The 14480-nt window shown below is 43.3% G+C and overlaps 1 protein-coding gene across 1 annotated transcript in view; it reads left to right on the plus strand.

The window, feature by feature from the left end:
- Positions 1-14480, plus strand: part of LOC132565081 (solute carrier family 4 member 11-like) — a 68646-nt gene that overhangs the window by 1371 nt on the left and 52795 nt on the right. Inside the window, exons 2-3 of the mRNA XM_060229687.1 lie at positions 1988-2143; positions 3314-3379. Coding sequence (XP_060085670.1) covers positions 1988-2143; positions 3314-3379 — 222 coding nt within the window. The remainder of the gene's footprint in view (positions 1-1987; positions 2144-3313; positions 3380-14480) is intronic.

The following is a 14480-nucleotide window of genomic DNA, read 5'->3' on the forward strand; positions in this document are numbered from 1 at the left end:
TTCAATCCCAATCCTGTAACAGATGGTGACTGCGGCCCTTCCTGTGATGACAGTGAGTTGGAACCTGAGTAGATGTGGTGTTTGGGGGCGTACACATTAAAAAGAGGGGGAGTAGTGTGGTAGATCTTAATTATACATAGGATCACGGTCCAACTCTAGCTTTGTGCGAGAGGGAATTTCCATTTAACTCAATGGTAGAGCATCTAACTAGAAACCTGGAGGTGGCGGAGTTGATCCTAGGTGGAAGCATACTATCATTTTTCCTGTTAGACCTGCAAAGCTTGGCTTAAAGATATCTCATGAACAGCCGACTGATATGTTCTCAAAACAGCATCACGACATCAATCTCTACATTGCAGCCAGGCATCATGAGACAGTCTAATCAGTGAGATTAGCAGATCAGTCCTAAAAACATGCTAACCAAGTCTAATTTCTGTGAGTATTACATGAAATCACATTTTAATCTGTAAAACTAGCCAAAGTTCACCAATGTCATTTGGTTGCCATGGTAACCAAGATTGTACAAAAGAAACACTAGAGAATAGTGGTTATTAATACAAATGTAGAATAACATAGATACAGGAGAGCCAACCAATAAATTAAACTGCATCAAACAGCTATTTCATCCTTCTAGAACTCATGAGTGATGTTACATCACACAGCTGTCTCTTCCTTCTAGGACTTGTCAGTGATGCTACATCGTACAGCTGTTTCGTCTTTCTAGGACTAGTCAGTGATGCTTCAACATACAGCTGTTTCGTCTTTCTAGGACTAGTCAGTGATGCTTCAACATACATCTGTCTCGTCCTTCTAGGACTCGTGAGTGATGTTACATCACACAGCTGTCTCGTCCTTCTAGGACTTATCAGTGATGCTACATCGTACAGCTGTTTCGTCTTTCTAGGACTTATCAGTGATGCTACATCATACAGCTGTTTCATCTTTCTAGGACTTGTCAGTGATGTTACATCATACAGCCGTTCGTCCTTCTAGGACTTATCAGTGATGCTACATCATACAGCTGTTTCGTCTTTCTAGGACTTATCAGTGATGCTACATCATACATCTATTTCGTCCTTCTAGGACTCATGAGTAATGTTACATCACACAGCTGTCTCGTCCTTCTAGGACTTATCAGTGATGCTATGGAACTAACTTTTGAAGTTTAGGAGGTGAGTGAGGAAATAGAGTAAGTAACTTCTGCGAGGAGAAAATTGGTTCAAGTTTAGTGGCATGCAGCTTACCACAAACCTGTGGGACAAAAAAAGTCTACCACCTGTAATCCCTATGATTACAGGCATCTAAATTTCCACTACATATAGCTCTGAAAGCCTTTAGTAGATTTCAACTTAATTTTGCATGAATTATCACCACAAATCACAGATTTCAAATGATTAAATATGGACTTGATGGACCACTTTCCCAGATATTCAGAACCTGAAATAAATAATTATTTCAGCTTGTTTCTTGATCTTGGAAAACCTGGTTTTTTGGGTGAAAATTGCACAAATTAAAGCATGGAGACCCCTCTTTATAACATAAAAAAACCCTTAAAGAGTATCCTTGAAAGTGGATTTGTTCAAATATAAAATCTTAAGAAGGTTTTATTCTAGAAGATGTTCCAATAAAGGATTGAATCATTTTTTGTTTCTTTAGTTATATGCAGTTTAAAGCTTGTTAAATCAAATGAAAACTTAGCATTTTCACATTAATTTTTTTTTTGATATCCAAGCATCATAACATTACCTTGTAATAAACGATGGAATTTTATTTTAAAAAACCCAACTTGTTGCTAAAACAAAGAGAAAAAATAGAAAATGTCTTATTCAGAAAAAAATAATTGTATGTGAAAATGAATTACAATGTATGTCCCGTAACACAGAAACTTTAACCTGGATGGATCAGGCAGAGGGATAGCAAGCCAAAGATTTCTCTAGTCGGAAAGTGTTGTCCTTTCAGTTATATTCAGTTTTGATTTTTGTAACAGGTGCATCAGCGAAATCATCACAGGATGGAAGCAGATATGAAGAGGTTAATCTGGAACTAGGGAATGTTACACTGAAGATCTACCAAGGGGACATAACTCAGGCAAAAGTTGATGCCATTGTGAATGGAACAAATGCTGAATTTGATTTTACAAGAGGTATATCTACATATCTATATGAACTTATATAATGAATTGATAAATATAAAGTTAAAACTTCATGCCATATTAAATGGTTTGCTCTACAGAATGGAAAGGGAGACCAATATCAGACTACAAGTACTTTTTCATTTATTTTTATCATCTTGAAAACAAACAATAACATAAAAATGACAGTTTTAGATTTATATTTCTGCTTATTTGCTGTTTGTCATTTTTGTGATGAACCTTAAACAAAGAATGGAAAGGCAAAAGTGCAATTTTGTGTTGTAATGACAAGAACGACTATAATATAGTTATCAAAACATGTCCTTCTCCACCTTCTATCATTAGTACATATCTGTGCAAATAGGTTATTTCATCAAGCTAGGTTAATGTCATTCTGTTGCTTTTACTGAATTTCACATTAAAGAGGTTATTTTCATTACTGTTCAGTAATGCCATGATTTTGTTGTTATCTCTTCAGTCGTTGTTGAAGTCTGAAACTGATGTGGAAAAATTAAATGGTGCCCCAAAGATGTAAAAGATGTTGAAACTCCTTCACAATAGGATGGTCAAATTTAGCAAATAGCTCGACTACTTCTTCAAAGTTGAATTTAAGTTGAAAGAAAATTGTAATTGAAAAGATGTATGATTATACACATAAGCAATTGATTGATAGCATAGAAGATACATGTAAGACCACCATACACAACACCTTCTGGATTGCAGAAATTGTTAGCTGGAAAATTGCACTTTCTCGTCTTCAAGCTGCTTTAGGTACAAAAGCAATTCAAATACTAGCTGTGCTATTAAACTGTTAGTCTGCTGACGTCTGTCTGAATTAGTTGTCCATTGTGAACTAACTGATCTATGACATGGTTAACAATCTTTAACTGATCTATGACATGGTTAACTATCTTTAACTGATCTATGACATGGTTAACTATCTTTAACTGATCTATGACATGGTTAAGTATCTTTAACTGATCTATAATATTGTTAAGTATCTTTAACTGATCTATAATATAGTTAAGTATCTTTAACTGATCTATGACATGGTTAACTATCTTAATTCCTAAATTTGTCTTACTAGAATATACAAGGCTATCTGGTCTTGTCAAAATATTGGTTTGAATGGCAGGATATCTCAGCTGTACATATCTCAAAGAGATATTTTAATATTCACAGGAAAAGTGTCAAATGCTATCCTCAAGATGGGAGGAGCAGGCCTCATGAAACAGGTGAAGCATTCAGGTAAGATTTTTTGTTGAAAAATGATGGATGTTTAGCTGCTCCCTTGAAGAATCAGGGAGATGGGATCAAATTTGTATCAAATTATATACAGGATTTGTCCATAGGTGTTTTCTGTCCATATTTATCTCTAAACATTATTGACCAGACTTACATTTTTGGGCGAAATAAAGATAAAAATTACAATGTCATATTTTAAATGTTTGTAAAATTGAGGTTTTTTAATGTAAAACCAATTTTCATGATGTAATACTTACCATAACTTTAGTATGCAAATACAGTACCTACACCCATCTTTGTATCCCAACAACAAAAGATTCAAAAGAAAAACAATCCCGCCCTCCCTACGATCCATGAGCCATCACGGCAGGAACGCAGAGTGATCTCCCTTCCTCTAATAACCTTTATGGCGTAAACCCCACAGAGGGGCAGCCAGGCAGATAAGGAAGAGGGGAGGATAGGGTGGGACTCCATAAAGTTATGGTAAGTATTACATCATGAAAATTGGTTTTACATTAAAAAACCTCAATTTCATTTCAGTAATAATTACCATAACTTTAGTATGCGAATTCGTCTTACCGTAGTGGTGACTAGAAGCCAGGCAGCCCCTTCAGCACAACCAAAGTAGTAGGGAGGGAGAACAGAGTGCTAAAGTGAAGGAAGGGACCTCTCTGTGAAAGAGCAGGTGTACCCACATGCCGCCGTACGGAAAGACATGGCCCGGGGCTAACGAGGAGGGCCCAGCCACTGACTATGCCACCACCAAAGGTCCCAATGAATACAGGCCTTCTGAGTGGGAAGCTAGGGATCACAGATAAAAATCTGTTAAGGTATCCCTGTCCTGCCAGAATACTGCAGACATGACCTCCTGAAAGGAGGACTCATTGAGAGAAGGGCCCAGGATGAAGCAAGGGCCCTGACCTCGTGAGACCGCGCTTTCACTCTCGCCCGAGCCAGATCATCAAAATGCTCGTAAGCATACTAAATCACCTGGCAAACCCACCTGGAAACCGACTGGGAGGAGATATCTCGTTGCCCCTGTTTAATGGGCAAAACAGACGGGATCGAGAGCCCCGCCCCCCCCTGGTTTTATCAAGATAAAACCTAAGAGCCCGACAAGGACAAAGCAACCTATCTCGCTCCTCCGAGCTAGTCACAGCCAGGATCCTGATGGGATCGTGCGAGAACCCCGGAACCTGATTCTTCGCTAAAAACAACTCTATTCATAGCAAAGCCTCTGATTAGGGCAGAAAGAGAGGAGGACTAACCGATCTCCTTCCTGCCATAACAAGCAAGAACTCTGGCAATAGCTGTACGATAGCCAGCAATAGTGCCAGGTGGCAGATAGCGGTACCTAAACAGAGAGATTAGGAATTCCGCAATCAAATGCAGAGGCTTCGAATGAATAAGCTTCCTTGCCGACACACCAATCACAGAAGATCATCCAACGTGACTGGTAGACGGCAGAAGAGGAAGCCCTGATTGATTGCTCAATGCAATCTGACACCTCTTGAGAAAAGCCTGCCTTGGCGTGGCTTCCAGAGATAGCCTCAGCGCGTGAAGGTGGAGGATCTCTGGTCAAGAGTGTGTCGTTCTGGGCCAAGGCTGGCGAAGGAGATTCGGTCTGGTGGGGAGAGCCAAGGGCTCCTCCACCAGAAACGACAAGAGCTCCTGAAACCAAGCTTGCCTCGGCCACAGAGGGGCTCTCAGAAGTAAGGAGCAGTGATGCTCCCAGAACTTCTGTAGAACCCTGCCCACCAGGTTGAAGGGAGGGAATGCATATGCATACGTCCCTTCCTATTCCAGAGAAAGGGCGTCCACAGCCCACGCCTTACGGTCTGGGACCGGGGAGACGAAGGTTAGCAGCTGGTTGTTCAGGGAAGTGGCAAACAGGTCTATAATAGGTCTGTCCCACGCCTGACAATTCCCCTTGAAAATCAAGGGACACAGCTGCCATTCCGTCAACACCGGCTGGTGGCGCCTGGAGAGTGGCCACCAACACACTCAGCCTGCCAGAAAGATGCTTGACCGCTATGGTCAACTGCATGTCCTGGCAGAGAAGATGGATGTGGATGGAGAGGGCACACAGGACATGAGACCTGGTGGCCCCTGTCTCTCCAGATACTCGACAACTGTTGTCGGTAGCCACACTTTGGACTGCAGGATACCCCTAAAGGACTGCAGAGCCAAATGAACAGTCTCATCTCGAGTACACTGATGTGCTCCGAGAGTTATTCGCCAGACCACTCCCCCATCGAGGTAAGCTCACATTCCTGTCATGAACGCGTCCATGAACAGGATCATAGAGGGGATAGGCTTGGTCAGAGGTACCCCGTGGAAAACGTTCTCCTGAATGGTCCACCAGCAAGAGAACTCCCTGACCGACTGGGTAAGCGGGATCCAGGCCTCCTGGATGACGGAACCCAGTCAGACAGGAGGAACATCTGGAGAGGTCCGATGTGAATCCTCCCTAGGGGGACCACATATGCCAAGGAGTTGAGATACCCCAGAAAACTGAGGAACCAATGTACCTGGACAAGCGACCAAGTGATGAAAGTCAGAGCCAGAGCCCTGACCTTCTCAAACTTCTCCAGAGGTGGAAGGGCTAAGCCCCGAACCATGTCAAAATGGTTCCCCAGGAAGAAGAAGTCCTAATATGAAGGAACCTCTGACTTCTCTCTGGAAGGAATGAAGCCGACTCTGAGCAAGAGTTTCAGGACCAGACGAGTGTCCTTCACTAACGATTCCCACACCAAAAGAGGCATGAGGGAGTCGTCGAAATAGATGTGGACGTCTATTCTGCAGGAGTGAAGGAAACACCAGCAGCAACTTGGTGAACACCAAAGGAGCTGTCGTGAGCCCCAAGGGCATCTCTGCCTTGGCAGCATGGTCCCTACTTCCTCCTGGAGCACCCGTGCCCTTTCTGAATCCCCGGGAGGAGGAAAGAAACAAAAACGGCCAGGAGGCGAGGGACGAATCCTGAAGAAGGGGAATACCTAGACCCTCCCTGACCACCGACAAAAGCCCAAGCGTCCTCTGTAATATCCTGCCACTAGGAAAGGAAAGCAGAGAGACGTCCGCCCACAGGGAGTTCCGGATGGGGCAGATCGAGCCCCTGCCAGACCAGAGAATCGTCTGCCCACCCGGAGCCTGAGCCTGCAGGAGAAGGACATGAGCCCGGGAAAGGAGAACCACCGTCCACCCGGCCATACCCTTCGCCTTTCGCGGCCAAGAAGCAGAAATAGTCAGGAACCCTTCTTCTTGCCCCCAGGAGGTTTCTTACCCTTCCTACCCTTCCCCTTGTTGCCGTTGAAGTGAGGTTGGGACTTGGGCTGTGCAGAAAACTGAGCAGCCGAAGACTTCGCCTTCTTCTTAGGAGGCACTGACCCCTGCGAGGCACTGGCCTTCTCAGCCTGAAACCTCTTCACCAGAAGTGCTGAGGCGACCGAGTCCTCCTTCATATCCTTCTGAACCCAAGGAAGAGCTCCCCTGAACAGGGTAGAGCCCTAGAAGGGGGCATTCAACAAGCGGAAAAGGTAGGGTTACTGGACTGGGCGGAATTTCAGAACTGAAAACTGCCTAGCCAACACGGCATTGACGAGCAGAGAACCTGCAAGGCTGCCGTGTCCTGTATGTCGGCTGTTCTGTCTCGGATAACCGACACTCAGGCAAATCGGATACCCTGTATAGACAAACTGTCAGGAAGTCTATGTATGACAGAACTTGGATGGAGAGGTGCAACATTCTCTCCATCCTGTGGTGCTCTTTGGGATCGAGCACCACCTGGTCCACTGATTTGCCGGGCCAGGCAGCCAGCTGTCTCAACTCCAGCTGTGCTGGTTGAGAGGCCAGCTGCCCATCATGTGTGGCATAGTCGGAAGCTGAAGCCTCCGACAATTCACCAACACTGAGCTGCAGACCGACAAACCCGAGAGCACGGGTAGAGAAGGAGTCCTTCTCTAAAACCGGAGCCCGGGCCGTGGCCAGAACCGAAGACATGATATTGCCTTCTGGCAGAGACCGATCTAAGCGAACGGAAGCCCGAGGAGCCACCAGGGAACCCAGAAGGATGGTGGATTCAGGCGCCGACGATGCTGAGGCGGTGGGCAAACCTCCGCCCTGAGAATCCGGGAGATGTTGGCCCGGAGGACCCGCATCCCAGAAAGCACATGCTGAGCCTCAGCTTCAGCAGTCTCAGGGCCATCTTCCCCTTGTGAACCCTCTTGGCCCAGGAGAAAGATGAATGACATCGTCTTCCTCTGCCGAGCCCGCACCCTCGATGTCCATCTCCTCCTCAATAGAGACCGAAGTCCCCTTGGGAGGAACAGGGGCCGCCAGAGGAGCCATCTCCGCAGAGGGGAACTCCTCTTTATGGCATTTGGACGCAGCGCGACCAACAGCTGTAGCTGTAGGCTTGGGTCGGAGACCCGAAGCCGACCCCTGGGAACAGGAGACCGACGGGTCCGCGCTGGAGGCGGAAGTCCTTAAGGTCTGGCAAACCTTTATAGGACCGGCCAACAAGGCCCCCGAAGTAGCAGAACATTGGGGGGATTCCGCACTGCTATAACATCTCCTAGAGGAGAGACCAACCCCTATGGGTTCCACGAGTGAAGACCCATGGGGTAAAAACCCAAACCCCTGAGGGAATGGGAACGGTCCAGCGGGCCGGGAGTGACCCCAGAACTGGCCAAGATGGCCTGCCTGAGTCTGGGGCTGGACATCCTGTCCAAAGGACCAGGATGAACCGCCACTCCCACCAGGTGGAAACCCAGACATGTACAGGCTAAGCCCGTAACTGCTGAGTAACTGTTGGTACCCAAAACCATCCGCAGGTTGGCCTGGGCGACCCAGGAATAAGTGCCCGCAGGCACCCCTACTCCCTGAGCCCGGGGGAAAGGGAGACCGGAAACCGGACTCCTGGCCTGAAGCCCCAAACCCTTGGAGGAAAACCCCCTGGGAAACCCTGCACTGGGAAATCTGGATTGGGACGGAAGTCCCAGAGCCAGAAGCCTGTGAGGGTGGGAAAACAGACCCCGCGCTGACACCAGGATTAGTGAACTCAAGTGTCACTAATCCCCGTAGCCACAGACAATCCTGACAAAAAGTCTGTGGCCCCTGAACCTATACCCGAAGGCACAGTTCCGGAGTCAAAGCGGCCCCCACCAACGACGCCACCTGGCGTGCCGAGGTCCCTGAAGGAATCAGAGACCTCGACCGGAAGTCCCTTTCCGACGGTAACACCGCCGCCTATCGAGAGCTACCGGCCAATTCGACCCTTGACTGCGCCGAGTCAGGGTCGGGCTGCCCCCCCCCTACTCCAGGACGCACCTGGACAGGGGGAGCCACCCCCTGCTGAAGGGCGGAGCTCGGTGGAACTTCAGGAGGGAGGTCTTAAAAAGCTTACTTCCCTTACCGGAAGAAGAGGACGAATCCCTCTTCCGGCGGAAAGTTAGCTGGAAAGGCATGGGAGCCTAAGCAGCAGACTCCATGTGCAAACAAAGTTCACATAGTGAGGTCTGGCTGTAATGTCGGCAAATGGGACAGGTATCATGGGGTTCCCATTATCTATAGAAATAGGAACATCCATGCGCTGACCCCCGACGTAAACCCGGCCCTTTTATCCAGCATCGAAACAATAAAAAATTGTAACAATGAAAACAAGGATAAAAAGTTTTCTAACAATCAAAAAACTACGAACGAGATCATAAAACCTACCGTACGCAGCAAGATTGTACTGCAAAAAAAGAAAACGGTCGTACAAAACGGCCGACAAAGCAGCAAGAAAACAATTTCAACTTCACGAAAATCCGAGTGACGAGACAAGTAGTCACTCACTCGAACACGCGGAGTAAAAACACGGCCGGAAACGAAGTTCTCGAACAATCAAAAAACTACGAACGAGAGCACAAAGCCTATCGTACGCAGCAAGATTGCACTGCATAAATAAAACGGCCGTACAACACGGCTGACAAAGCAGCAAGAAAACAATTCCAACTTCACGCAAATCCGAGCAACGAGACAAGTAGTCACGCACTCGAATACGTGGAGGAAAAAACGGCCGGAAATACGGTCAAAATAAACAAATGACAATACTTAATTTCACAATATAAGTTGGGAGATGGGTTTATAGACTACTAATAGAGTAACAATATACTCAAACGACAATGGCAGTACGAAGAGAAGGAGTAAGAAAAGCACTTAGCTCAGACACCTCCGCACTCGTCGGCAGCCATAAAGGTAAGAGGAAGGGAGATCACTCTGCGTTCCTGCCGTGATGGCTCATGGATCGTAGGGAGGGCGGGATTGTTTTTCTTTTGAATCTTTTGTTGTTGGGATACAAAGATGGGTGTAGGTACTGTATTTGCATACTAAAGTTATGGTAATTATTACTGAAATGAAATTGGTTTACTTAATTCCTCTGTTGCCTGTCGACACAATAGCTGAAATCTGGCTTATAAATAGACATTGAATTTCCTATATTTACACAATTTCTAAACTTTATTTTCTAACCAACTGATCAAGAAGCTTGCTCCTCTGTATAATGCTTTGTTGCTATGGTAACACGAGTTCCATAGTAACGCACCTTCAGTATCATCTTCTTTGTTATAGTGTATTCACTTCTCAAGCACATCCTAATGTATAGTATTTATAAAAAGTTTACCAGGCAAAGACATCATTCAGTTCTTATTGCTTTTATGAATAAGAATTAATTCAAGGGAGTTTACATAGAATAATGGCTACAACACGCAATGATGGCTAAAATACACAAAAAACTAATACAGAAGTGTGTTCATGTACCAGAATAAATGAAAAATGGAAATTGTTTGGTATATATATAAATCTGTTTAACAGTCTTCCCTAATAACTACTTGTATTCTACCAGTTTCTAATTAAGTTCAGAATATTGTGAAGGAAGAGAAATTCTTGACTGTACAAATGCCTACATGGCAGTTATTGTAATTGGTAAAGACTTTCTGCACACTGTTTCGTATTGCAGTATTACTGTATGGATCCAGCACTGTCATGCTGATTCATTGTCACAAAAGAATATATGACCCACTTCCATTTTTTCAAGTCTGTTTTGGAAGTCCTTATATTACAGATCATAGATTAATATAGTTCCAATTTTCTATAAATGGCGATAACATTTTGAGGCGCAGCATGTCATCTTCACCTGCAGTCTCACAGATAAACAATGAACATGTGAAGTTAAGTCCTACTGACCTTTACTTACACTGATAATATTTACGGTGTAAAAACCAGTATACTGTGCTGCCAGTAGAGTAACTTTGTTGAGATGATGATGGATTATATGGTATGATAGAACTTTTTTTTCATTGTGAGCTGTTTGGTTTTAAAGCAAATTAATGGCTTTGGTTTCTTCCTTGCTGCATGTGTTAATTCTTAAAATTGATTGTACAACTGTATTTGAAAAAAAATGAAAATAAAACATTGAAACAGTGAGATTTTTGAAATCCAGCTTGAAGGCATTGTACCTGTTAACACTTCGTCACTGTGAATCAATAACATTGAATTCTGATATTTTTATTTGCTGGCAGGAAAAGGCAAAGTATGTGAAGGATGTGATTTTTCTTTTAGAATAGAGATGTGTGGTTTGGCATACGAGAAATTCACATTTAAATTTCCATTATAGATGTAAAATAATTATATATGATCAGTTTCTTGTTGTCAAAACATCTTAGTAACCAATAATTACTAATTTTGATAAATAGATTTCACTGCCAGTGAAAGAGGCTCAGAGTTTTATTGGCAGAAAGTACTTAGATTTTTGTCTCTGATGCAGACATTTTTTTGAAACACTGTTCTTTGTCATCTCAGTGGAGGTGGAGATATTGAATTCAGTTATCATCCGTCTTCCTGACAGAGTAATGAGGGTAGAATTTTCTTATAGTATGATAAATTGATGCATGATAGCGATTCTTTAAAATCCAATGTATTCCTTCTATTATAATTGTTGATTCTGTTTTGAATTGTGATTTTATCAGCTTTCTTCTCAGTCAGATTTTTTCTAATAAAGTGACTTTTCAAACATTTATCTTTCCATTGCCTATCTTTCCTGCTTAGGATGATATAAAGCAAGATAAAAATGTTGAATATTGAATAAAACAAGAAGGACACTCAAGATCACAGATATCAAATTTGTTAGAACCTTGAAACATCACCTAAATACCCATAAGGCTGGGAGTGAAGATATTTTAGAAGCAGGATGCTATAGTAAAAGATAAGTAATTTAATTAAAATGAATAACCTTGGCTCTTTTAATTTAACTGAGCAGTGAGTTGCATGACATATAAAATTACCTCCTACTGTCAGTGAGGGTTTGTGTTTTAGCCCAGGTACACTTAACAGAATTATGTTAAGTTTCAAGGTCATAGGTCAAATGTCAAGGTCACAACAACTGAATGTTAGTACTGTGCTGTTTGGAGTAATCTAGATCAAGTCTTCATTCTGTTGATGCTTAAATACCTCAGGTTTTTAGGTTGCCTGAGCCGAAGGCTCATGGTGACCTATTGCCATCATGATTTGTCTGTCGTTGTGCGTCGTGCGCCGTGTGTCGTGCGTCGTGTGTCGTTAACTTTTCACATATTCTACTTCTTCTCAAGAACCACTGAATGGATTTTGACCAAACTTGGCACAAAGCATCCCCATGGGAAGCCGCTCCAAGTTTGCGAAGAATATGGGTGTGGCCCCCATAGGGGCCGCAGGAGGGGGAAAAAGGGGGTAAAATTAGGTAAATCTTTAAAAATCTTCTTCTCATGAACCAACAGTCAGATTAAATTCATATTTGATATTTAGAGTCCTTATGGCAATGTCTACAAAGTTTGCAAATGAAATAAAAAACTGGTCAAAAACAGCCCCACTAGGGGGCGCTCAAAAGGTTCAAAAATTCAACTTTGACCAATTTCAACCAAATTTGGTAGAAAGCATCCCTTAGTGAAGGACATATGAAATTATGTGATAATGTCCCATTTGGGGCCCATAAGGGGTGTAAAAGGGGCCATATGTAAAAACCTTCATTAAATGACTACTTCTCAAGAACCAGTGGATGGATTTTGACCAAACTTGGCACAAAGCATCCCCATGGGAAGCCGCTTCAATTTTACGAAGAAAAAGGGCATGGCCCCAATAGGGGCCCCAGGAGGGAGGAAAAGGGGAAACATGATATGAATGTTCTACACAAGGTCCTGGCAAGTGTTTTAACTTTTTAGGGCGATTCAAAATCCAAGATGGCCACCCTGGCCTCTGTTTGGCTAAGACATTATGGACTTCCTCTCAAGAACCATTGGGTGGGTCATGTTCAAACTTGGTACAGATGTTTTACACATAGTCCTGCACAAGTGTTGTTACATTTTTTCAACATTTGAAAATCCCCAGATTATTGACCTATATACCTCAGGTGACCATTAAGGCCCCTTGGGCCTCTTGTTAATCTTATTGTCATTGTCATGGATCAAAAGTTGAAGTAGCCAAATGTTGGCACGGTCTTGTTGTCAAATATACTATTTTTTCAATTTTACATGTGTAATATTTCACAGTGGTCCAGACTTTATATGTGGGTTCATTTGGTGTTTCTGGTATACTTTACCAATTAAGGATTTTTCAATGTATGAGACAATATCTGACACTTGGGAAATCAATGAAGCAGATCTGATGTTCCTATGGAGACTACTTCACAGCTTGTTTGTCTATAGTGTTGATGATACCTCATTATCCATTAGTCTGTGACTTTGAGGTAACAGGCTCGCAAATTGCTGCCATGTTTTACAGTCTGATGGTGTTACATGTAAAGTTATATACTGAAGTGCAAAAGTAAGTATACATTGGTGTTTAGGACAAAATCGTTCTAAGGCAGAAATATTTAACTAAGACATATTATGTATCTTTGGAAATTTCATTTTATTAGGTCATCTGACCCGAAGGGTCCGATGACCTATAGTCATCATGCTTCGTCCGTCGTCGTCCGCCGTGCGCACGGCCGTAAACTTTTCATTCAAACGACTTCTTCTCAATAATTGGAAGGCCCAGGCAACTAATATTTGGCCTGTAGCTTGCTTTGATGAAGCCCTACCAAGTTTGTTAAAAAGAATGACCTTGACCTTCATTCAAGGTCACAGGGGTCAAATGTCTTAAAATCTTCAAACGACTTCTTCTCAATAACTGGAGGGCCCAGGCAACTAATATTTAGCCTGTAGCTTGCTTTGATGAAACCCTACCAAGTTTGTTCAAATGAATGACCTTGACCTTCATTCAAGGTCACAGGGGTCAAATGTCTTTAAATCTTCAAAGGACTTCTTCTCAGTAATCAAAAGGCCCAGGCAACTAAAATAAGGCCTGTAGCTTGCTGGGATGAAGGACTACCAAGTTTGTTCAAATGAATGACCTTGACCCACTTTAAAGGTCACAGGGGTCAAATATGTTAAAATCTTTAAACAACTTCTTCTCAATAACCAAAAGGCTCAGATTGCTGATATTGTGCCTGTGGCATGCTGGGATGAAGGGCTATCAAGTTTGTTTAAATGAATGACCTTGAACAACTTTCAAGGTCACAGGGGTCAAATATGTCAAAATCTTTAAATAACTTCTTCTCAAATACTAGAAGGCCTAGGGGGCTAATACTTGGCCCATAGTATGCTGGCATGGAGCCCTACAAAGTTTGTTCAAATGAATGACCTTGGCCCACTTTCAAGGTCACAGGGGTCAAATATGTTAAAATATACAAAGGACTTCATCTCAATAAGCAAAAGTCTATGAGTGCCGATATTGGGTCTGTAGCATGCTGGGAGGAAAGGCTTCCAAGTTTATTCAAATGAATGACCTCAACCCACTTTCAAGGTCACAGGGGTCAAATATGTTAAAATATACAAACGACTTCTTCTCAGCAAGCAAAAGTCCATGAGTGCTGATATTGGGCCTGTAAGATGCTTGGAGGAGAGGCTACCAAGTTTGTTCAAATGAATGACCTCAACCCACTTTCTAGGTTTGGCTTGCTTTTTGTCAGATGACCGTTAAGGCCCATGGGCCTCTTGTTAGTGAAACATTCTCTATGAAGCGTTAAGTTACGTTCGGTACACTGACGTCAATT

This window comes from Ylistrum balloti, unplaced genomic scaffold (assembly GCF_031769215.1).
Source record: "Ylistrum balloti isolate Yb309-2 unplaced genomic scaffold, AGI_CSIRO_Ybal_v1 Utg369690, whole genome shotgun sequence".
NCBI classification, from domain to species: Eukaryota; Metazoa; Mollusca; class Bivalvia; order Pectinida; family Pectinidae; genus Ylistrum; species Ylistrum balloti.